The sequence below is a fragment of the Berghia stephanieae genome, chromosome 10, assembly GCF_034508935.2.
Source record: "Berghia stephanieae isolate SIO BIC M18660-M18661 chromosome 10, UCSD_Bste_1.3, whole genome shotgun sequence".
NCBI lineage: Eukaryota > Metazoa > Mollusca > Gastropoda > Nudibranchia > Aeolidiidae > Berghia > Berghia stephanieae.
In genome coordinates, this window is record NC_088369.1 from 17,618,284 (window position 1) to 17,643,283 (window position 25,000).

At 37.7% G+C, this 25,000-nt stretch overlaps 2 protein-coding genes across 2 annotated transcripts in view; both read left to right on the top strand.

The window, feature by feature from the left end:
- The window catches only part of LOC144980744 (uncharacterized), a 134,507-nt gene that overhangs the window by 14,307 nt on the left and 95,200 nt on the right, over positions 1 to 25,000 (top strand). The gene's annotated exons all lie outside the window — the stretch shown is intronic.
- LOC144955996 (uncharacterized) lies at positions 16,690 to 18,981 on the top strand. Its single transcript, XM_078886262.1, has one exon. The coding sequence runs from the start codon at positions 16,802 to 16,804 to the stop codon at positions 17,939 to 17,941; it is 1,140 nt and encodes a 379-aa protein (XP_078742388.1). The 5' UTR covers positions 16,690 to 16,801; the 3' UTR covers positions 17,942 to 18,981.

Genomic DNA, 25,000 nt, shown 5'->3' on the forward strand with positions numbered 1-25,000 from the left:
CAGCGTAGGGGCGAGTACAGATCCTTGAGGTACGCCGTTTTTTATTGTTCTTTTTTTACTGGTCCTATTTCCTAAACAAACATGGTAGGTTCTTGAGCATGATAAATCTATGTAAATGTTCTATATAAATGTTCACGTTTATTTTATTCATGTATACTTTTATTCCTTGATTTAATGATTTATATATTTGTTTATATATATATATATATATATATATATATATATATATATATATATATATATATATATATATATATATATATATATATTCACTCATTTATTTGCTTATTTTTTAATATATTTATCTATTTATTGAGCTTTGAGTTTTTGGTTTTTTTTTTTATATGGCGCAATATCCACGGAACGTGCTAAAAGTGCTTTACTTATAAATTACTTATTTATCCATGATTTATTTTTCATTTAATCATGTATTTATTCATTTATTTATTTTATGGCCAGAAAAAAACTTGCAAAGTCAAACTTTTCACCATTCAGATAATACTGCAATAAATTTTGTCATGTTTTAGTTACTAAATACTGTATTTGTTTTTATTGACTCTACGAATCCTTGATTTGGCTATGAATTATTTTTTTTCTTTTCACTTAAAATTGATAATTTATATTGTAAAGTGCCCAGAGCTTGTGTTTTACACTAAAATGAGCGCTGTATAAATGTGTATTATTATAAACTTCTTCTTCTTCTTCTTCTTCTTCTTCTTCTTCTTCTTCTTCTTCTTATTATTATTATTATTATTATTATTATTATTATTATTATTATTATTATTATTATTATTATTATTATTATTATTATTATTATTATTATTATTATTATTATTATTATTATTATTATTATTATTATTATTATTATTATTATTATTATATATTATATTATTATTATATTATTATTATTATTTATTATTATTATTATTATTATTATTATTATTATTATTATTATTATTATTATTTTATTATTATTATTATTAAATAGGATAATACTGTCCTACGTGCCTCATAGAACAATACCATTATTGTTTCTGAGACTTCAGCTAATCACTGATGATTCTAATATTTTGCATGTATATATACAAATACCCGGGCGTCGTGTTTGATGAAAAGTTAAATTAGGGCGACGATACAAGGAAAGTCATAAGTAATTGTAATAAGAGAATGTATCATCTGCGACAATTAAATAGTTTTAAATAGAAAAGAAATTACTGTCAATATTTTTCGAATCAATAGTTTTAAATATGATGTTTCTGCCTCCCTGCATGGGGCGGTAACCTACTTAGAAAATGTGATGTTGTTAAAATTAATGGAGTCCTAAAATTTGGAAAGAAAATTACGGCAGACTCAAAAAGATATGGATTTGAAACCATATTAAAAACCATGTGTAATTGGGAATGAGATTAGCGGAAGAGTAGCGTCCCTTGATTGGACGTCACCGGCGGATAAGTTATTAGAGAGAGAACGTCAATATGGTTTTGCGCATGCGTCTCTCGTCCTCACTTTCGGTGAAAGCGGCATGAGACACTTCCCGACGTTCTCTCTGTAAGGTGACGTCCAATCAAGGGACGATACTCTTCCGCTAATCCCATCCCTTATAAGAAATTAAATAAGATAATAAGAGATGAAAATCATACTCTATACCCGCAAATCAAAAGGAGCAATGTACGTTATAGGCTGCTGCACTTAAAAGCAAACAAAGAACGCTATAACAAATTATCATTCTTACCCGCTGCAATTAGGAATTATCAAATTCCATTTATTTAGTTAGTCTATGTAGTTTTAATGCTTTCCATTCATTACTAATACCACTATTTCTCACATCTTTAATTAATGAGGGAGAACATACATAAATATAAGAGCGAGTGTGAGAATGAATGATCTGAATGTTTTCTACGGTACTAAATCCCAACTAGCTTAGATACATTGTTATTGTTTTTGTTGTATAATCATCTATCCTGCTAAATATACTCGTATTATATTGTACCTTGAGCCATGTAAAACACAATGTAATTTCCTGTTTTTGGATTAATAAAGTTTATCTTATCTTATTGTATCTTATCTTATATAAATATATATATATATATTTATATATATATATATATTATATATATATATATATATATATATTATAATGACATGCTCAAGGCCACACAGCGCAGCAGGAAGTGATCGAACTCGGTACCTTTCCGGTACGATGCAAAGACCGTACGGCTGAGCCACGCTGCCCCTCCTCCCATGACGAAAGTCACCTTGACTCTTGTTTCCTCCATTTTGATCTGAAATCAAACTGAAAGGTAAAATGTCGTCCATTTGGCTTTGATCAAAATTAAGCGACACTTTTTGCTCAGAACTTACTGCACGACACTTTTTGCTGCTCGCCTGTCAAGGCCTTTCGGACACACTCGCAATCCGCTTCAACAGTCGTGACGACACTTCCTTCCTAATGACGCATATTAACTTAGTAACACTGGCTCTAAACTATCGGAACAATGGCGGACGCCCGTATAAAATATTTCTCCGACGAGCATAAAGGCGTATCCAGAGGGGAAAAAACACATACATTTGATACCGTTTTGACTTTTACACATTCTGATCACTAGGCATATGAAAAGTTCTAGCCAGCATGAAGAATAAAAAGCAATGATTTTCTTTGTTTAGAACCAGGATGGCCGCCGTTGCCGAGCGGCGTGACATGAGACTACTGAATCCAATTCCGATGGGACAGAAAAAGCTGGTTGTTTACTAACTATGGAATGAATGAAGTTGACGTCACACTGCTCTTTGTCATTGAGTTTAGATCGCAAGATGGGAGATTAGATATAAATAGATTTTCTCAATCCGTCAATTATTGATGCCAAGTGTATAGGTAAAATTTTTAAAACATCCACCAGCCAAATTTAACACAAAACTATGTGCAACCTTGAACGTTTATAGTCTGATTGATAGAATTTAGTGAGAACTACTCATAAAAATGGCTGGCTAAAAACAATAACAAAAAGTTGAGTGACGTCAACCCGGTTCTATCTATATGCGTAGCACGAATACAGTCGGAATCAATTTAGCCCAAATAACGTTTTTAATGGTTTAGCCAGAAATGGTTTGTTTCGTATATATATATATATAATATATATATATATATATATATATATATATATATATATTATATATATATATATATATATATATATATAGAGAGAGAGAGAGAGAGAGAGAGAGAGAGAGAGAGAGAGAGAGACAACGCTGTTAAATGGCCGGGTACTCATTTTACACCTGAGTACGGTGAGAGAATGTGAGCAAAGAGCCTTGTCCAAGGACTCAACTATGCGCGGAGCGAGCCTCAAACCCATGACCTTCCGATCCGAAAGCGAGTGTCATACCACAGACAACATAGCCACACTCATATAATATTTTAAGTCTTGTAAAGCTAGGCTCGAACCAAGGACATTCCAATCCGAAAGCGAGTGTCATACCACAAGGCTTTCTCCTCTTTCCTCCTGTTGTCTCTCCCATTTCTAAAGAACAATAATAACAGTGATATTACCATAGTGACTAAGGGAGAGTACCAAATAAATACTCGCTTGTTTATTATTTTCACGAGTTGTATCCCCTAGATTATTAAATGCAGAGTGAACGAAAATAGTTGGTAATACTCTTCAACAGTTGTAACGTCACTCACTTCCTTATGACGCATAGTAACACTGGCTCTAAACTATCGGAACAATGGCGGACGCCAGTATGAAATATTTCTCTGGCGAGCATAAAAGTGTATCCAGAGGAAAAAAAACACCATAAATTTGATCATGTTTTGACTTTTACACATTTTGATCACAAAGCATATGAAAAGTTCTAGCCAGCATGAAGAATAAAAAGTAATGATTTTCTTTGTTTAGAACCAAGATGGCCGCCGTTGCCGAGCGGCGTGACATCAGACTACTGAATCCAATTGGTGATACAATTTCACTAAATTCTCTCAAAGGTGAAACAAGTGCATGTAGGTAACAGTGATCTGGTGGGCAGAACTTGTAAGTACTTAACTTAAACGCACCAATCTATAGATAGAATGCGCTTGGCCAAGGAGTTCACAACATTGCCATCCGGAAGTATAACGGACCAACACACAAACTCTGTGTAACCATGAACCTTTATAGTCTGGTTAATACAGTTTAGTGAGAACAACTCACAAACGCGGATGGCAAAAACAATAACAAAGGCCTGAGTGACGTCATCTGCATACTATCTATATGACAGGTCAATCCAAGATATTTTATAACCCTTGGCGTAAAAGAGTGCTCAGTCCGTATAGATAAAAAGAAAAACTCAACAAAAAAAAATATAATAATAATATTAAACAGAAACAAACTTAATATAGCGCGAGATCTACTAAACATGATCAAAGCGCTTAGCAAAGGGTCTCTGACCACAACAACGCATAACATTTAGAACGAGACATGAAGCCTATTTTGCGATATTACAATGGTTTTCAACACAGAGGCAACGCTATTAATGGCGATATACTCATTTTACACATGAATACGATGAGAGAACAAAAATTGTTAATATCGCCTAATAGGCGTCATGTCTCGTTCTATATGTTAAACGTTGATGTTGGCCAGTGACCCTTTGCGCTTTGAGCATGTTTCGTGGATATTGCGCTATATAAAGGCTATTTTTTTTTTAAAAAGACAAAGATCTGTCAAGGGTGTATTTCGCAGAGGACCCAGCTTCTAATGACATTGTCTATCACTTCAACATTATGACATACTTTTATCCAGGCATCGAATTCATTGCATTTTGGGACCAAAACACAATGGAGACCCAATAGGGAATGAGATTAGCGGAAGAGTAGCGTCCCTTGATTGGATGTCACCTTACAGAGAGAACGTCAATTTGGTTTTGAAGTGTCTCAAGCCGTTTTCATCGGAAGCGAGGACGAGAGACGCATGCGCACAAGCAACATGACGTTCTCTCTCTAATAACTTTTCCGCCGGTGACGTCACAGACTATGGGTGACGTCCAATCAAGGGACGCTACTCTTCCGCTAATCTCATTCCCTATTACCTCATTGCTAATAATAATAACACTCAACAAAGATATCAAATGATTGCCACTCATTGACCTCCGCTTAACAAGACAAAAATAATTGAGCTTTTAAATAGCGCAATATCCACTAAACGTGCTCAAAGCGCTTTACAAGAGGTCCTGGACAACAGCAACCTTTAACATGTAGGACGGGACATGACGCCTGTTAGGCGATATTACAATTTTTCGGACAAAGACAACGCTGTTAACGGCCAGGTACTCATTTTACACCTGAGTACGGTGAGAGAATGTGAGTAAAAAGGCTTTTTCAAGGACTCAACTATGTGCCGATCGCGAGGCTCGAACCCAGGACCTTCCGATCCGAAAGCGAGTGTCATACCACTAGACCACATAGCCGCAATAATAATAATAACATTCAACAACGATATCAAATGATTGCCACACATTGACCTCCGCTTAACAAGACACAAATAATTGAGCTTTTAAATAGCGCAATATCCACTAAACGTGCTCAAAGCACTTTACAAGACGTCCTGGTCAACAATAACATTTAACATTTAGGACCGGACATGACACCTGTTCGGCGATATATACAATTTTGTTTCGAACAGAGACGATGCTGTTAACGGCCAGGTACTCATTTTACACCTGAGCACGGTGAGGGAATGTGAGTAAATAGCTTTTTATAAGGACTCAACTATGCGCCGAGTGAGGTTCGAACCCGGGGCCTTCCGATCCAAAATCGAGTGTCATATCGCAAGATCACATAGTCGCACAAAAAGAACTATGGACCCTAACAATATCATTATTCAGAGACGACATCAAACAGACAAAAAATGGAGATTCCTCTGCACAACAAAAAATCATGAAGACAGCCGAGGCTGCAAAGTTGGTCGACCATTCTAGCAAACAGCTTTAACCCACTCCTTACCACCTATTGGAAAATCGTCACATTTTTTACGATGCAACCGTCACTTTTCTCATCCAGATTTCATTTCTTTTTGCTATAGCTATAAAAACTTGACATTCTGTAATAGAGTTCATATTTTCGAGCAATATTACGTGTAGAATGTGCTTGTTGCTTTTCTGTTTGAGTCAGATATGTCTGGTTTTTTTTGTGTTTGGCTGGGTGTGACGTTTTGGGGAAAATTCTGAAAATGGCTGGTAAGGAGAGGGTTAAGTCAGTATGGAGAGAAAGATAAAGTGAGTAAATGTGACCATGTATATCAATATAAGAGAAAAACACAAAACAAACGGCGTTTTGGAATTTGGCCTTCTTTAAGTCAACACGAATTATTTTTAATGAAGAAGGCCAAAGACCGAAACGTCGTTTGTTTTGTGTTGTTCCCTTATATACGGTCACATTTACTCACTTTATATTTATCCCCATCTTATGGCTTATTAACTCCCCTCCTTACCACCCATATGAAAATCGTCACATTTGTTACGATGCATGAAATGGTTGCTGTGTTGAAAAGCTCGTTTAGCAAAAGGAATATGTATAGCAAGAACTAACAGATTTTATGTTTGAGTGAAATAAATTCATTTTTGCGGTTGGGTGTGAAGTTTTGGGGATAATCCGGAAAATGGCCGGTAAAGATAGAGTTAAGGTACCTCTAGTTTTTGGTTTTAAGTCAGTAGCCTACTTCACTCGTGCACATTCCAGAATCTTCCTGAAGACTTCTTACCCCACAATACTCAACCAGATGCTCTGCGGTTTCGGGTTCTTTGTCACAACGTCTAGAGCTGCACATACGAGATGGAAGTCGGTTTGGACGAATTCAATCCCTCGGGGACGTACACTCCTCTAAGCTTGGTGAGAAGTTGCCAGGCTTTGATACCAGTAAGAGTAGACATTGGGTGGCTGCGAATCGGCTTCAGTCGAGGAGCTCCCTAACGGCGAGCTTCATCGGTGGAGTCTTTCTACCTGTCCAATATGTACCCGCTGTGGGAAAGAACCTGAGACGGCAGAGCATCTAGTTGAACGGTATGTTGTGACGATGCTACCCGGCGGGTTTGCGACGGTGCACGAATGCGGACCAGACTTTGCTGATTGGGTCGATCGTCATAACATAGTGGTGTGAGAACCATAAGAGGCTGCTTTGTCACAATGTGTATATATGTGGGATGGATGGATGGTCCAGAGGCGTGTCCTCCTGCCGTGTAGACATTAATCCTGTCTCGAACACACACCACGAGGTTGTAGGGTGTCACACCTCTGATCACGCTGTAACCTCACGGAATGGTTTGGAGACGACATGACGTCATCGGCAGTATATCTTCAGATGACCAATGTTGACATTTAATTAAACAAAGATAAAATCCATTCTTTTTTTAAATACGGACACACTGTAAAATACGTGAAATGATTTGGGGACGTCACAACATCAGGAAATAGAAGAAGACGATGGAGGTGGATTGGACACACACTTAGAAAGAATGACTCCACTATAACAAAGAAAGTATTGGACTGGAACCCTCAGGGCAGAAGATCAAGGGGAATGCCACGGGGAACATGGAGAAAAATTAAATAAGCTGATATACAGAGAAGTGATAAGACATGGAACGAGATTTTTTAAAAGTTAGCTCAGGAAAAAGAAGGATGGAAACTGTTTGTCTGTGGCCTATACCCTGACCCAGGGTGAAAAGGCAATGATGATGATGGTGATGATGACTACTACATCATTGGCTATAGGTCTTCAGATTAGCACACAGTAACCACACTGGAAGATATAAAGACGCCAAAGAGGTTATAACGCCATTGTTAATTCAGAAAAACTGAGTGGAGCAGGCACTTATGTTGATAACAAGATATAAAGTGAGTAGGAAAGTGCCAGAAGACAATAGAGAATATAAATTATGCAGCGGTGATGGGGGTTTGAACATGCGACCTTATTGGTACGACAACTCCACCTGGCCGGAAAGAGCGTGACTCTACCGAATGAGCTATCCACGATCCACTGGTACGACAACTCCGCCTGGCCGGAAAGAGCGTGACTCTACCGTATGAGCTATCCACGATCCACTGGTACGACAACTCCGCCTGGCCGGAAAGAGCGTGACTCTACCGTATGAGCTATCCACGATCCACTGGTACGAGAACTCCGCCTGGCCGGAAAGAGCGTGACTTTACAGTATGAGCTATCCACATATTCTGGAGTTGTCGTACCGACCAGTAAGGTCGCGGGTTCAAACCCCCATCATCACCGCGAAATATTTATTCTCTATTGTCTTCTGGCACTTTCCTACTCACCTCATCTCTTGTTGTTATAATGCCATTGGCAATACTGACGTACTTTGGAAAAAAAAAACATATTTAAAACTTTGGCCAGAAAACTCGGCCTTTAAATATCGATCGATTTAAATGATCATCTTCTTGGCAAAAAGAGGGTCGTTTAAATCGATCGATATTTTAAGGACGATTTTTCTGGCCAATTTTAAAAAATATTATGGGTTTTTCCAAAGTGCGGAAGAATTTTTTGCTCTTTTACACTCCGCGATCGTATGACTCTGTAATTATCAAATTAAGAAATTAAGGAGCAGACACTGGTGTCAGATAAAGAACTGATCAAGTGTGTATGAAAGGTGCCAGACAAAGCAAGACAGAAAAATATAAGACAAAAAACCATCTCAAAAATCAGTCGGAGGTCGACTGGGGATCGAACCTCAGACCTTCTAATTACCGGTTATATATATATAAAGTTGCGCTTTTATATAGCTCAATATCCACTAAGCGTGCTCAAATCGCTTTACATGGGTCCCTGACAAACAGCAACACGACTTAACATGTAGGAAGGGACATGACGCCGTTTAAGCGATACCACATTATTTTTCCAACGGAGACAACGCTGTTCACGGCCAGGTACTCATTTTACACCGGATTACAGTGAGAGAATGTGAGTAAAAAGGCTTTTTCAAGGACTCAACTATGCGCCGAGCGAGGCTCAAACCCATGACTTTCCGATCCGAAAGCGAGTGTCTTACCGAAAGACCACATAGCCGCACAATAACATTTCCCGTGCAGTGCGCTGTTAGAAAGAGCCGTATGGTCTTTATGCGGCTATGTAGCCTCGTGGTATGGCACTCGCTTTCAAATCGGCAAGTCTTGGGTTCGAGCCTCACATATGTATATAATTCAAGTGTAATCATGTTCAACTTTTGCAATATTGTTTCAAGCATTCGCTATCTTCAATAAATGAAAGTGAAATTTAATTGTTGTGGGTTAAAAAAAAAATTCTTGTTGTGTATGTTGTGTTTTCAGCTATGGACACTTCCCCATATTTTGTGAATCCGAGTGGTGTTAACTTCGTTCTATCAAAGAGTGTGTAGGGTAACGTAGTTACCAAGAGCTCTCACTTCTCTTAACCGCAATGCTATTGTCGCGTGCCAGGCGAGACAGCGAGGTGGGTGTGCTCCGCGTGTATCATGCGCGTTAGGCTTACTGATACAATGAAGAACATACGAGTAGAAGACGGAAAATGCGTGGCTTCACCAAAAGCGGGAAGTGAGAGCTCTTGGTAACATAGCAATCGTTACCTACACGCTCTTTGGTTCTATCTATAACGGACCAACACACAAAACCGAGTGCCACCTTGATAGTTGTTGTGTCGTCTGATTGATAGAATTTGGTGAGAACTACGCACAGAAATGGCTGTCTAAAAACAATAACAAAGAGCTGAGTGACGTAAATTTCGTTTCTTCGATAGATGGAATGAAGACTACGTCACTCAGATCCTTTTGATATTGCATTCGTCATTATCATATTCATCATCATAATAATAATAATAATAATAATAATAATAATAATAATAATAATAATAATAATAATAATAATAATAATAATAATAATATTATTAATAATGATGGTGCTGAAAACTTATACAGCGCTATAATTCCGAGACACCAGACTCTAAGCGCTTATAGTTCATCATCATCATCATCATCATCATCATCATCATCATCATCATCATCATCATTATCATCATCATCGTCGTCGTCGTCGTCATCATCATCATCGTCACCATCATTAGCATCATCAATCCCATGATCTGATGATCGTCGGAGGGATACACGGGAATTAACAGATAGATAACCACGCCTCTCGGACAATCGTCATAATGTAAACAATGGTAGTGATTAGTAGACACAGCAAACTACACAGGTTTTACTATCGATGGTATGTGTCTAAATGAAATACCCTCTGTTCAACCGCTTGGTCAATAGATAGTATGCAGATGACGTCACTCAGGCCTTTGTTATTGTTTTTGCCATCCGCGTTTGTGAGTTGTTCTCACTAAACTGTATTAACCTGACTATAAACGTTCATGGTTACACAGAGTTTGTGTGTTGGTCCTTTATACTTCCGGATGGCAATGTTGTGAACTCCTTGGCCAAGCGCATTCTATCTACAGATCTAACACAGAAAACTATGTATAAATGTAACCGTTTGAAATCTGATCGAGAAAATCGTGTGATAACTAGTCACCCATCTGGCGGTATAAAAACAATAACAATGATCAGAGAGAGGACGATTTCATACACGTTACTGTTTATAAACAACCAACTATGATTGTCCAATAGGATTCAATAGTCGTAACGTCACTTCCTTCCTAATGACGCATGGTAACTAAGTAACACTGGCTCTAAACTATCGGAACAATGGCGGACGCCCGTATGAAATATTTCTCCGGCGAGCATAAAGGGTATCCAGAGGAAAAAAACAACATAAATTTAATCGTGTTTTGACTTTTACACATTCTGATCACAAGGTATATGATTAATTCGAGCCATCATGGAGAATAAACAGTAATGATTTTCTTTGTTTAGAACCAAGATGGCCGCCGTTACTGGGGGACGTGACATCAGATTATTGAATCCAATTGGATTCATTAGTCTGATGTCACGCCGCCCGGCAACGACAGCCATCTTGGTTCTAAACAAAGAAAATCATTACTTTTTATTCTTCATGCTGGCTAGAACTTTTCACATGCCTTGTGATCAGATTGTGTAAAAGTCAAAACATGATCAAATTTATGTTTTTTCCCTCTAGATACGCTTTTATGCTCGCCGGAAAAATATTTCATACGGGCGTCCGCCATTGTTCCGATAGTTTAGAGCCAGTGTTACTAAGTTACCATGTGTCATTAGGAAGGAAGTGACGTTACGACTGTTGAAGAGTATTGTTATTTTAACTGTCTCCATGTCTCCTTTTCAGTGGACTTGTTTCGCTCGGTGGTGTCCATCTCCTCTCCAAGTTAGGTCGTAGCCATCGTTAAATTATAGCCTGACACTAACCAAAGCATGACGTCAAAAGACAAGCCTTTGGCCGCAAAAGAAAACAAATCGTGAGTTCTGGTGAATAGTTCAACCAATGGGATCGCTTGTTTCCTTGAGCTCTAGTAACGACAACTCACCATAAGCGACACAAACCTAAAAATGACGTCAAATTGTAAGTCCTAGTGGGTACTAGCGTAGCCATCGTTAAGTTATATATATATAGCCTGACACTGAAACCCCAAAAGACTGGCGTTTTTGCACGGCCTAGTGAGTTGTCGTTAGTTGTGCTCATGGAAACAAGTGGTCCCATTGGTTGAACTATTGGATACAACTCACGATTTGTTTTCTTTTGTGGCCAAAGACTGGCATTTTGACGTCATTTTTTGGTCAGTGTCATGATATAGATAGTAAGAAGTTGACGTCACTTATATCTTTGCTATTGTTTTTTGCCATCTGCGTTGATGAGTAATTCTCCCTAAACTGTATTAACCAGACTATAAACGTTTAAGGTTACATATTGTTTTGTGTGTTGGTCTGTTATAATTCCGGATGGCAATGTTATGAGCTTCTTAGCCAAGCGCATACTATCTATAAGTTAACTATGGCTACTATAAAAGTTCATGGTTACACATAGTTTTGTGTGTTGGTCCGTTATACTTCCGGATGGCAATGTTGTGAGCTTCTTAGCCAAGCTTATAGATAGTATGCGCTTGGCAAAGAAGCTCATAACATTGCCATCCGGAAGTATAACGGACCAACACACAAAACTGTGTGTATCCATGAACGTTTATAGTCGGACTAATACCGTTCAGTGAGCATTACTCATAAACGCGGATGGCAAAAAACAATAACAAAGACCTGAGTGACGCCATCTTCGAACTATCTATAGATAGTATGCAGATGACGTCACTCGGGCCTTTGTTATTGTTTTTGCCATCCGCGTTTGTGAGTTGTTCTCACTAAACTGTATTAACCAGACTATAAAAGTTCATTGTTACACAGAGTTTGTGTGTTGGTCCGTTATACTTCCGGATGGCAATGATGTGAACTCCTTGGCCAAGCGCATTCTATCTACAGATAGTTCGAAGTTGACGTCACTCAGGTCTTTGTTATTGTTTGTTTTGCTTTTGTTTTTTTGTGTGTTTTTTTTTTTTGCCATCAGAGTTTATGAGTATTTCTCACTAAACTGTATGAACCAGACTATAAACGTTCATTGTTACACATAGTTTTGTGTGTTGGTCCGTTGAGCTTCTTAGCGTATTGTGATCAATTTTCTTTTTTTAAAATACGAGTGGGTTTTTCCAGAGTACCAAAGTTAACTTGTAAAACCACTCATGACCTAAATACCATTTTGCAAAGATTGACCACATATAGATAGAGTGCGCTTGGCCAAGAAATTCACAACATTGCCATCCGGAAGTATAAAGGACCAACACACAAACACTGTGTAACCATGAACGTTTATAGATAGAATGCGCTTGGCCAAGGAGTTCACAACATTGCCATCCGGAAGTATAACGGACCAACACACAAACTCTGTGTAACCATGAACTTTTATAGTCTGGTTAATACAGTTTAGTGAGAACAACTCACAAACGCGGATGGCAAAAACAATAACAAAGGCCTGAGTGACGTCATCTTCGAACTATCTATAGATAGTATGCGCTTGGCCAAGGAGTTCACAACATTGCCATCCGGAAGTATAACGGACCAACACACAAACTCTGTGTAACCATGAACTTTTATAGTCTGGTTAATACAGTTTAGTGAGAACAACTCACAAACGCGGATGGCAAAAACAATAACAAAGGCATGAGTGACGTCATCTGCATACTATCTTTCAAATGCTCCCATGTTGAAAGTACTGACATGAATAAAGATGACGTAATTCCCCGTTCGATAAAAGAAAGCAACAGTGATTGTATTTCTAAGACGGCATACAATCACTCGTGGTTCTCTTAGAACAGAAGCCTATACTGTGGTTGGACAAAGCAGGAACCGGAGACTGAAGAGTGTTTCAGTCAGTTGTTCTCTTTGAACCGAAACACATCCTATGGATGGACAAGGCAGGCACAGGAGACTGGAGAGTGTTTCGGTCAGTTGTTCTCTTAGAACCGGAACACACCCTTTGGGTGGACAAAGCAGGCACCGGAGACTGAAGAGTGTTTCAGTCAGTTGTTCTCTTTGAACCGAAACACATCCTATGGATGGACAAGGCAGGCACCGGAGACTGGAGAGTGTTTCGGTCAGTTGTTCTCTTAGAACCGAAACACATCCTTTGGGTGAACAAAGCAGGCACCGGAGACTGAAGAGTGTTTCAGTCAGTTGTTCTCTTTGAACCGAAACACATCCTGTGGTTGGGCATAGCACACGATGAAGAGAGTTTCATTCACTTGTTCTCTAAGAGTGTTTCAGACAGTCGAGATCTAGTTAATGGCATATCCGTCACCGAAGATTATACATTAAGAGAAAATAATAATACATTAAAATAGATTCCCTTTATGCGTCCCAAAGGGGAAAATTGTCTTGAGGGTCTATTCCAAGGGAAGACTGGAATAATCCAGTCAGCCGCAGTGCAGAGCCGCAATGCGAGCTAAGGCGAGGTGACTTGTTCAAGGCCACACAACGAGGCGGGTAGTCGAACTCGGTACCTTTTTGGTACGAAGCAAAGACCGTACCGCTGAGCCACGCTGCCCTGTTCGGGCTCGTTCACGACATGACGTCATACGAAGAAGTGGAAGATAAAGAACTCAACGTAAATGAAAGGTGTCAGACAAATCAAGAAAGAAAAAAACAAGGAAAAACCCCATTTTTTGGGGATGTTTTTTTTTTTCTTGCATTTTTTCTTTCTTGCTTTGTCTGGCACCTGCTTGTTCAGTTCTTTATCTGACACCGGTGCCAGCTCCTTAATTTCTTATTTTGATAGAATTGGAAGGAAGCATCATGGGCTGTGGAAAACAAAAATAATTGTAAATAACCAGAAATAAAACCAAAGAAAACGTCAACAACCCCCCCCCCACACACACACACAAAATAGCGTTTATTTAGCATAATATCCATTAAACGTGCTCAAAGCATTTAGCAAGAAGTCCCTATCTAGCAAACAGCAATTTTCCCTTTTTATACGGTTTAATAATACATGGACATATACTCATTTTACACCTGAGTACTCAGAGAGAATATTAAGTGTAAAGAGCTTTCTCCATGGACTCAAATAAATATGCGCTACCTATAGACTCGAACCCAAGACCTTCCGATCCGAAGGCGATCGTCATATCACGGAATCATAATATAGGGGCACATAGCCGAACTCTATCTAGAACGGCAAGACCTCAACTTTAAATAGAAAAAAAGCAAAACAAAGAAAAAAAAAAAACTTTGCACCGTCCACAAATGTAAGGAGTAATCTAGTTTCTGAAGTAAACTGGAAAATATATTGTTCTCTTTATGTTTTGAGTGCGGAAGTTTTGCATAGATAATAGTACAAACTGTAAATTATTGTAATTGTAGGTAGCTATTCGATATAGTTTACATATTGTAATAATGACGCTGAAATCACTAACCGTACGTTTCCCTTTGGGGCAAAGTAATAATCCACAATTAGGGCTATTATCCATTCAAGCTTTGAGATTGCAGCAACTAGAAAAAGAAAATTATTTTAAACCTTTGATATTTTGATGATTAGGCATGGAAAATATATTTGTCTTGTCGATAGTTAAATAAATTTGAACAATAAAAAAAGGGGCTTTTATATATTTTATATAGCGCAATATCCATTAAACGTGCCCAAACCGTTTTACACGGCAATAATAAAATGGATTATTGAAGAGTAATTTTTGTAATTTTAATAAAATGTATGACAATAAAACAATTTGCGTTAAAATTACTTTTAAAATTGTTTGCAATTTGATTTGTAAAATAGCAAGTTGTACTTTAGGGCAGATCAATGCTATCTATATGTGAGATATGTCGGACGGTACAGCAATTACGATTTAATATCCAGACATTTCATGATTTATTCTTGCCATTAAACTATGGCGGTAATGTTAGAATAATAATAATAATAATAATAATAATAAATAATAATAATAATAATAATAATAATAATAATAATAATAATAATAAATAATAATATATATAATAAATAATAATAATAATAATATAATAATAATAATAATAATAATAATATAATAATAATAATAAATAATAATAATAATATAATAATATAATATAATAATAATAATAATATAATATAATATAATAATAATATAATAATAATAATAATACTAATAACAATACTAATAATAATAATAATAATAATAATAATAATAATATAATAATAATAATAATAATAATAATAATAATAATAATAATAATAATAATAATAATAATAATAATAATAATAATAATAATAATAATAATAATAATAATAATAATAATAATAATATCAATAATAATAATAATAATAATAATAAATAATAATAATAATAATAATAATAATAAATAATAATAATAATAATAATAATAAATAATAATAATAATAATAATAGTAATAATATAGGGCTATAAAAATTGTGTCAGAACATTTCTTAATTTCTAATGTTCAAATTGTTATTGTTTTTTGCCATCCACGTTTGTGAGTAATTCTCACTAAACTGTATTAAGCAGAATATAAACGTTCATGGATACACACAGTTAGTTTTGTGTGTTGATCCGTTATACTTCCGGATGGCAATTTTAGGAGCTTCCAAGCGAGGACCAGAGACGCATGCGCACAACCAACATTTGACGTTCTCTCTCTAATAACTTTTCCGACGGTGACGTCACAGACTATGGGTGACGCCCAATCAAGGGACGCTACTCTTCCGCTAATCTCATTCCCTATTATGTTATTATTATATGAGTGAATAAACTAGAGCGTATATCTTTATAATAATAAAATGCAATTGAAGGGTTGTTTTCCAATACTCGTTAAATCGATTTTTCTACTTTTATGATTATCCATCTAGAGAGATATATTGATACGTCAATTTTATTTTAAGCATCAATAATTGACACAAGAAATTCCCTAGATTTGTGTGAATTTGAAGCTTACATATGTGACCCACCGTCTCAAAACGGTATTATGTCGGGATGACCCAGATGTTAAAAGGCGAATTAAAGATAAAATGGACATAATTATGAATGATTGGTATTTAGCAACCTGAAATGTGATATTCATTCTCCTCAATAAAATTTATAAACTCAACCCAAATATGATATTTCTGGCTAAAAAAATTCAATTTTCAGCATCTTAGTCATCCCGGCTTAATACCGTTTTGAGGCGAGGGGTCACATATGATGAAGTAATAGAAATAATCCTCACTATCTCAAAATGGGAAAAAACGGATTTAGGGAGTCTTGGAAAAACCAGTCTTCAATTTCTATTAAGTAGATAAAACATCTATAGCTTTTCTGAATTTCATACGCACTTAGTACAATGGGAAATCGTTCGTATGATGACAGCCTTGAAATCATGGAGTTTGCGAGCAGTACAAGGTCGAATGTATTCATGCCCGTGGTAGAGACACATCATTTCATGGGGGATTTGAACCCAAGACAATCCAAACTCATTCTCTGGGTCCTCACAGTCATCGTGTGTCCGGCCATCAGCGTGCTGGGTCTCATTGGTAACACGTTTAGTCTGATCATATTAAACAAACACGGTCTCAGAAAATGTTCAAATATATTATTATTCAGCCTTGCTATATCGGATATAACGTTTCTTGTTGGGGCCAATGTGAACGCTCTTTGTCGAAAGATTCATGACGTAGGTATTGTCAAAGGCTTTGCCATGCCTTACGCGACGGCAGTTTTTGTTTACGTCATCCACAACATTGCTGACGTCATGGATTGGGTTGGATGTGCAATTTCGTTCACTCTCCCCGTTCTCATCACGGTGGAGAGGCTAGTCGCGGTGTTTCTGCCCATGAAATTCACACAGATTGTCACGCCGAAGCGTACCACGATAGCTGTAGTCTCAATCTTCGTCTTTTGGTACGGGCTAATGATTTATACAAGAATTTGGTTCAAGTTTGTCTACAGTAACGACAACCCTTACAACATTTCCGTCGGACTCATGGAAAGATCCGCCATATTCTACCAACAACTCGCCGCATCCAACGCTATTCAAACCTTCATCGCCTACGTCGCTTTTCTTCTCCCTCTTCCTCTAGTTGCCACGGGCTGTGTGTGCATCGGCATACAAGTCAAAATCGCCTCCATAAAACGCAACAAAATGACGTCATCACTTAACGAGGACGAGAACAAAAAGTTCGCAGCTTTATCGAGGACGACACGGACGCTGATCTCGGTGTGTGCTGTGTATTCTGTCGCTAGTTTGTTTACGACCTTGCCTCAACACATGCCTCAGTTTTTGGTTTACACGTTGTTTACAGACGCCCCGAATAACACGGCCCTGGTTGTTTATCAAAGTATTAATGTGGTCCTGAGCATCAACAGTTCCTGTAATTTCATCATTTATGTCGTGACCAACAAGAAATTTCGGGATACGCAGAAAGAGTTAATCACAACTTGTTTGTGTAACATTTCAAGTAAAGATGTTAAGTCTGGGCAATGAAAAACAACAATAACAACAACAACAACATCAACAACAACAATATCATCATCATCAACAACAACAACAACAACCATAACAAAAACAACAACAATATCATCAACAACAACAACAACAACAACCATAACAAAAACAACAACAATATCATCAACAACAACAACAACAACATCAACACCAACAACAACAATGTCATCATCAACAACAACAACAATAACAACAACAACAACAGCAACAACAACAACAACAACAATAACAACAACAACATCAACATCAACAATAACAAAACAGAGCAAATCAAAAAAGTCTGAACTGCAACAACCAGTATCTGAAATGGAAGAATTGGGTGTTGGAACAACCGGATGTCTGAATTGGAACGAGTCCCTTAAATGGAAGGTTGGATGTCTAAAATGCCAACGAAAAAAACTCATGATTTCTACTATGCTAAATCGGGAACTGAGCACTATGCCAAAATTCTTATTACATTTTGGCGTTAAAATATACGGTGATTGTGGTAGGTGTCCGAATATGGTTCAACGGTCGTAATGTCACTTCCCTTGTAATGACGCATGGTAACTTAGTAACTGGTTTTAAACTATCGGAACAATGGCTGACGCCCTTATGAAATACTTCTCCGACGAACATAAAAGTGTATCCAGAGGAGAAAAATATTATAAATCTGATCATGTTTTTACTGTTATAAATTCTGGTCACATGACATGTGAAAAAGTTCTAGCCAGCATGAAGAATAAAAACGACCGATTTTCTTTGTTTACAACCAAGTGGCTCGTTGCTGGGCGGACGTGACATCAGACTATTGAATCCCATTGGCTTATTGTCTGAATTGGCCCAGTCCACTCATATCAACAATTTTTGTTCATTAAAATTTCATCAGTTTCCAACACTCGTTTTGTGGTGGTTACGCACGGTGCTCCATAACAAACTTCACGTTTACAGATATGCACTTCTCATTTTTAAAAGGCAGAAAAAGGAAAAGATTTGATTCAAAAGCAAATGAATCGTCGATTAAAATTTTAACAAATTAATTTCTTTTTAATTCTCATATCAAACTTGAGCTTTTATATAGAGCAATATCCACTACACGTGCTCAAATCTCTTTACAAAGGGGTCCTGACCAACAGCAACGCGGAACGTGTAAAGCGAGACTTGAGGCCGGTTAGGCGATATTACAAATATTTTTTTTTCGGACAGAAATTACGTTTTCATCGACCAGGTACTCATTTTACACCTAAGTACGGTGAGAGAATGTGAGTAAAGAGCTTTTTCTGAGGACTCAACTATGCGCCAGGACCTTCCGATCCGAAAGTCTCATAGCACAAGACCACATAGTCACAGTGCATGTCTAGTAAAGCGCCATTGAACACGCTGGGTAGATATTGGCGCTATAGGGAATGAGATTAGCAGAAGAGTAGCGTCCCTTGATTAGACGTCACCCATAGTCTGTGACGTCACCGGCGAGGACGAAGGACGAGAGACGCATGCGCACAACCAACATGACGTTCTCTCTCTCTAATAACTTTTCCGCCGGTGACGTCACAGACTATGGGTGACGTTTAATCAAGGGACTCTACTCTTCCTCTAATTTCATTCCCTATAAAGTTATTATCTATTTATCATTTATGTATCGTCGGAGCAGATTTGTACATTATAGATGCTTTGCGTCCAACACATCCACAACATCCGCCATCCGGATATAGGGAATGAGATTAGCGGAAGAGTAGCGTCCCTTGATTGGACGTCACCTTACAGAGGGAACGTCAATTTGGTTTTGAAGTGTCTCATGCCGCTTTCACCGGAAGCGAGGTCGAGAGACGCATGCGCACAAACAACATGAAGTTCTCTCTCTCTTATAACTTTTCCGCCGGTGACGTCACAGACTATGAGTGACGTCCAATGAAGGGACGCTACTATTCCGCTAATCTCATTCCCTATAACGGACAAACGCACCAAACTATGTGTCACCTGAAATGTTTATAGTCTGCATGACAGAATTTAGTGAGAACTACTCATAAGAATGGTTGGCTAAACACACACACACACACACACACACACAAACACAAAACAAAAATCTGAATGACGTCAATTTCGTTCCTTCTATAAATGTAACCCACCTTGCAATCTGATTTTATACTGAGGAGAAAATGGTCAGAGGTCTTAAAAAGTGAAGTTCATCGAAGTTTATCAAAGTTAAAGAGACCCAACTCTTTTTATGAGGTGTTCATCCTCTCGTGTTCAGATTCTTTTTCGGGGAGTAGATAATGAGTTCCCTATATAGCCATGTCAATCATGTAGACATCCTTTGATGATATAAGCCTACTCTTTGATATCTGTAGTCGCCTTTTCGTTTTCTACGGTCACTCATGGCTAAACTCCGACCAGAAACGATTTCATAGGTCCGTCCATCACCAAATTTCAAACTTTTGTTCTTGTGAGTTCATAAGTTTTTTGACCGAAGAACGATTGGCTACTGAGCATCTTGAACCTTCAACGATTGGTCGTTCTGGCAGCTCACGTGTCAAGAGCCGTCAACAATGAATTGAATCATCGTTTTGGCAGTGGAAGACGGCCACGGAATAGTTGCGTCACATCGCCACGTTGTTGAATGAATTATCCAGGCATGGTCGAGAGGTAATAAATCCAAATTATGTTCTAGTTACATTTGAAACAAACAAAGTAAATCACTGATCTCGTCTCATTGAGATATGAAGAATGATATAAAAATCAAGAAAATCGGCCGATAAATAAAAAAGTTGCTAAAAAAAGCTAAATAAACAAAAGCAATTTTTAAAATCAAATTTATTCGTAAAACAGTTGGTTTTCAACCGATTTTTATGAAACAAAGACCAATGTACTTCTTTTTTCAAGCTGATTTCAGCAATGTGACTTTCAAATTCCTCAGAATTATATTTTTTACTTTTAGATTTTAGCTTTTAGGCCTACTCCATAAGGTGTTATATTCCTTGCATAACAATAGCGTAATACATCGACGGAGAGAAGCGTCTTTGTTTCGGCCAGCTGGATAGATAGCCTGTGATTGGTCGAAGACTTTGAGATGCTTGATTCACAATTCTACACGAATGGACCCCGGCGGTCAATCAAAGAGGTGTAACAAATTTATTTACTGATTATTTTTCTTGGTGCTAAAATTACAAAGTAATAATTTCGCATCAGAAAAAATAACTCTGAAGTTCTTATCTCTTTATTACAATAAAATTGATACCTCGAATGACAAAATCGATCCACAAATAAGGGAGTTATAAATTATTCATAATATTTTTAAAAGTTTACAATAATGGTCTTCAAAGTCATTTTTCATCACCAAAGTCGTAATTTTTTACCGATTTTTACCAAACAAAGTGCAATGTCAATGATTTTCACCCGCAAATAAAATAGGATTTAAATCGCAATTTCTGAAACGTATTTTCTTTTCTGTCGGCAAATTTATAAAAATCAAAGCTGAAAACACCCTGCGGCAGTGACAGGGCCTGTCATTTCCTTCACAACGAGTGGATTTTACTTACTGAGGCCAGTCTTGACTACCCCGCCCATGAATATTATGCCGTTGTCGGTTTTTGTCGGGTTGAATCTTAACTCGAATATTATGGATTAACCCCCCTCCTTACCACCTATAGATAGTTCGAAGATGACGTCACTCAAGCATTTGTTATTGTATTTTGCCATCCGCGTTTGTGAGTTATTCTCATTGAACTGTATTAACCTGAGTATAAACGTTCATGGATACACACAGTTTTGTGTGTTGGTCCGTTATACTTCCGGATGGCAATGTTATGAGCTTCTTAGCCAAGCGCTTACTATCTATAGAAAAATAGTCCCATTTTTTTTACAATACAACAAACATTTTTCTGATTCAAATTTATTTTATACATCATACAATTTAAAGAAAATGAACAGTGTGTTGTAGAGTATATTTTGCTAAAGAAAGTATGCATCGGAAGAACTTTACTGCTCTTGTGTTTGAGTATGAAAAAATATATTTTTGTGTTAGTTGGGTGTGAAATTTAAGGGAAAATCCTGAAAAGGCTGGTAAGGAGAGAGTTAAGGAGGTCCCGATAGCTCAGTGGATAGAGCACTTGCAATGGGACCGAGATCGATCCTGAGTGAAGCGGAGATTTTTTTTCCTGCCCCCCCCCCCTCCTCCCCCTTGTCTATCCAGCAATGATTGGATCGCTGCGACTGTTTGATCTGACGGAAATACTTTGCCATAGACTTAACGTCCTAACTATAGGGTTACAAGTAAATGTTATTGTCACTTCACGCCATAGACACCGGGATAAACTCCTGCTCCTTTAGTCTTCTGGCTTTGAAGAATTGTTTATACTTATAGCAAACCCGATGCACTCGGTAATGTCTGTAAAGATGAGAAAAATAGGGTATGGAGAAGTGCCGGGTGAAAACAGAGAATTAAAAGTCATGGGATCAGTGCCAAATTCAGAATCCAATTGACACGACACCCTCCTCCTGGCCAAGAGAGAGAGAGAGAGAGAAAGAGAGAGAGAGATAGAGAGAGAGAGAGAGAGAGGGGGGGGGGGGGGCAGCGGGCGAGCGTACAACTGACTGAGGTAATCAGCCACACAAAATATGGCTTTCAAACTTAGTACCAATCATGCGCCTCTCTACTCTCGATTGCTTTGGGGACCACAACGAGCCTGGCTATCAAATGGTTCTCTGTCGACACTTTTTTAAAACCTGAGATAAACTATTTCTTCTCTCCTATTGGAGCTATATTACCAATGGGAGCGATCTATATTCAGGTTTTCGTCCAACCGAGTCATCGATCACTAGATTTGTTGCTGTCCAACGATTGGATATTTCTTAACAAATGTAAACACGCTGCATTGTTTATGAAAGTTGTAAACAAAATCAGGTGTAAAGCTGAATAAAATGACCAATCGTGATTTTTGATATTTCAAAAGCTATGAATACTTTTCACCATGTTGTACACTTTGAGCATATTTTGCTATAGGATTCAATAGTCTGATGTCACGTCCGCCTAGTAACCAGCAGCTTGTTTCTAAACAAAGAAAATCGATACCTTTTTTCCTCGTGCTGGCAGAATATATAGAAGTCAAAACATGATCAGATTTATAATGTTTGTCTCCTCTGGATACATTTTTATGCTCGTCGTAGAAGTACTTCATAAGGGCGTCTGCCTTTGTTCCGATAGTTTAGAACCAGTTACTAAGTTACTATGCGTCATTACGAGGGAAATGACGTCATGACTGTTGAAGCCTATTGGAAAGGAAATAGATCATCCCCATTGTTGGTTTATTTAATAGTGGAGCTAGATCGACAGTTTTTTTATTTATCTCATAGATGTTGTGCACTTGGCAATGTTGCCATCCGAAAGTATGACGGACCAACACGCGTAAACTTGAACCTTTATAGTCTGGTTAATGTCGATTACTGAAAATTTCTCAAAAAGATGGATGGCAAAAAAAACAATAATAAGGACCTGAGTGATATCAATTTCGCTATATCTATTGTCCGGCTATGTGATCTTGTCGTATGACACTCGCTTTCAGATTGGATATTCCTGGATTCGGGATTCTAGGCTTGGGTTCTAGGCGCATAGTTGAGTCATTGGAGTTGGCTCTTTACTCACTTTCTCTCACCGTACTCAGGTGTAAAATCAGTACCTGGCCGTTAACAGTGGTGTCTCTGTCCGAAATAAAATTTTAATATCGCCTAACAGGCGTCATGTCCCGTCTTAGATGTTAAATGTTGCTGATGACAAAGGACCCCTTGTAAAATGCTTTGAGCACGATTAATGGCTATTGCTCTATATAAAAGCTCAATTAACCCTCTCCTTACCACGTATTGGAAAATCGTCACATTTGATACGATGCAAGCAACCGTCACTTTTCTCATCCAGATTTTTTGCTATAGCTATAAAAACGTGACATTCTGTAATAGAGCTCATATTGTCGAACAATATTATGTATAGGGAATGAGATTAGCGGAAGAGTGGCGTCCCTTGATTGGACGTCACCCATAGTCTGTGACGTCACCGGCGGAAAAGTTATTAGAGAGAGACCGTCATGTTGGTTGTGTGCATGCGTCTCTCGTCCTCGCTTCCGGTGAAAGCGGCTTGAGACACTTCAAAACTAAATGACGTTCACTCTGTAAGTTGACGTCCAACCAAGGGACGCTACTCTTCCGCTAAACTCATTCCCTATAAAATGTGCTTGTTACTTTTCTGTTTTAGTTAGATATGTGTGTTTTTGTGTTGGGTGGGTGTGAAGTTTTGGGGCAAATTCTGAAAATGGCTGGTAAGGAGAGTGTTTTAAAAAATTATCTATAGATTGCTTTTTACGGATCGAAATTGATGAAAACATAATGTATCTATTCCTTAATATTTCCAACTAAAAAAATAAAAAAATAAAATTGAGCTTTTACATAGCGCAATATCCACTGAATGTGCTCAAAGCGCTTTACAAGGGGTCCCTGGTCAACAGCAACATTTAACATGTAGGGCGGGACATAACGCCTATTAGGCGATATTACAATTTTTCGGACAAAGGCAACGCTGTTAACGGCCAGGTACTAATTTTACACCTGAGTTCGGTGAGAGAATGTGAGTAAAGAGTCTTTTCCAAGGACTCAACTATGCGCCGAGCGCGAGGCTCGAACCCAGGACCTTCCGATCCTAAAGCGAATGTCATACCACTAGACCACATAGCCGCATTAACTTGTAATTCGACTATTTTTGTAGAGAACTTCACAAAAACGATCTTTTGACGCATCCTCAAAGAACAACGAAAGTAAACAAATAAACAACCAATAACAAAAATGTAAACAAATTAAAATATTGATCCCCTTTATTGACCCTTTCAACAGTTCATCAGAATGTACATCTTGTATATAAATGGCACCATAACGTTATAATCATATAACATTGTCAACAAGAATATTGCATGGATAAAATGTGAACCCTCGTCTCAAAACGGTATTAAGTCGGGATGATTAAGATGATGAAAATCGAATTTGTAGCCGGAAATATCAGACTTAAGTTGAGTCTATATA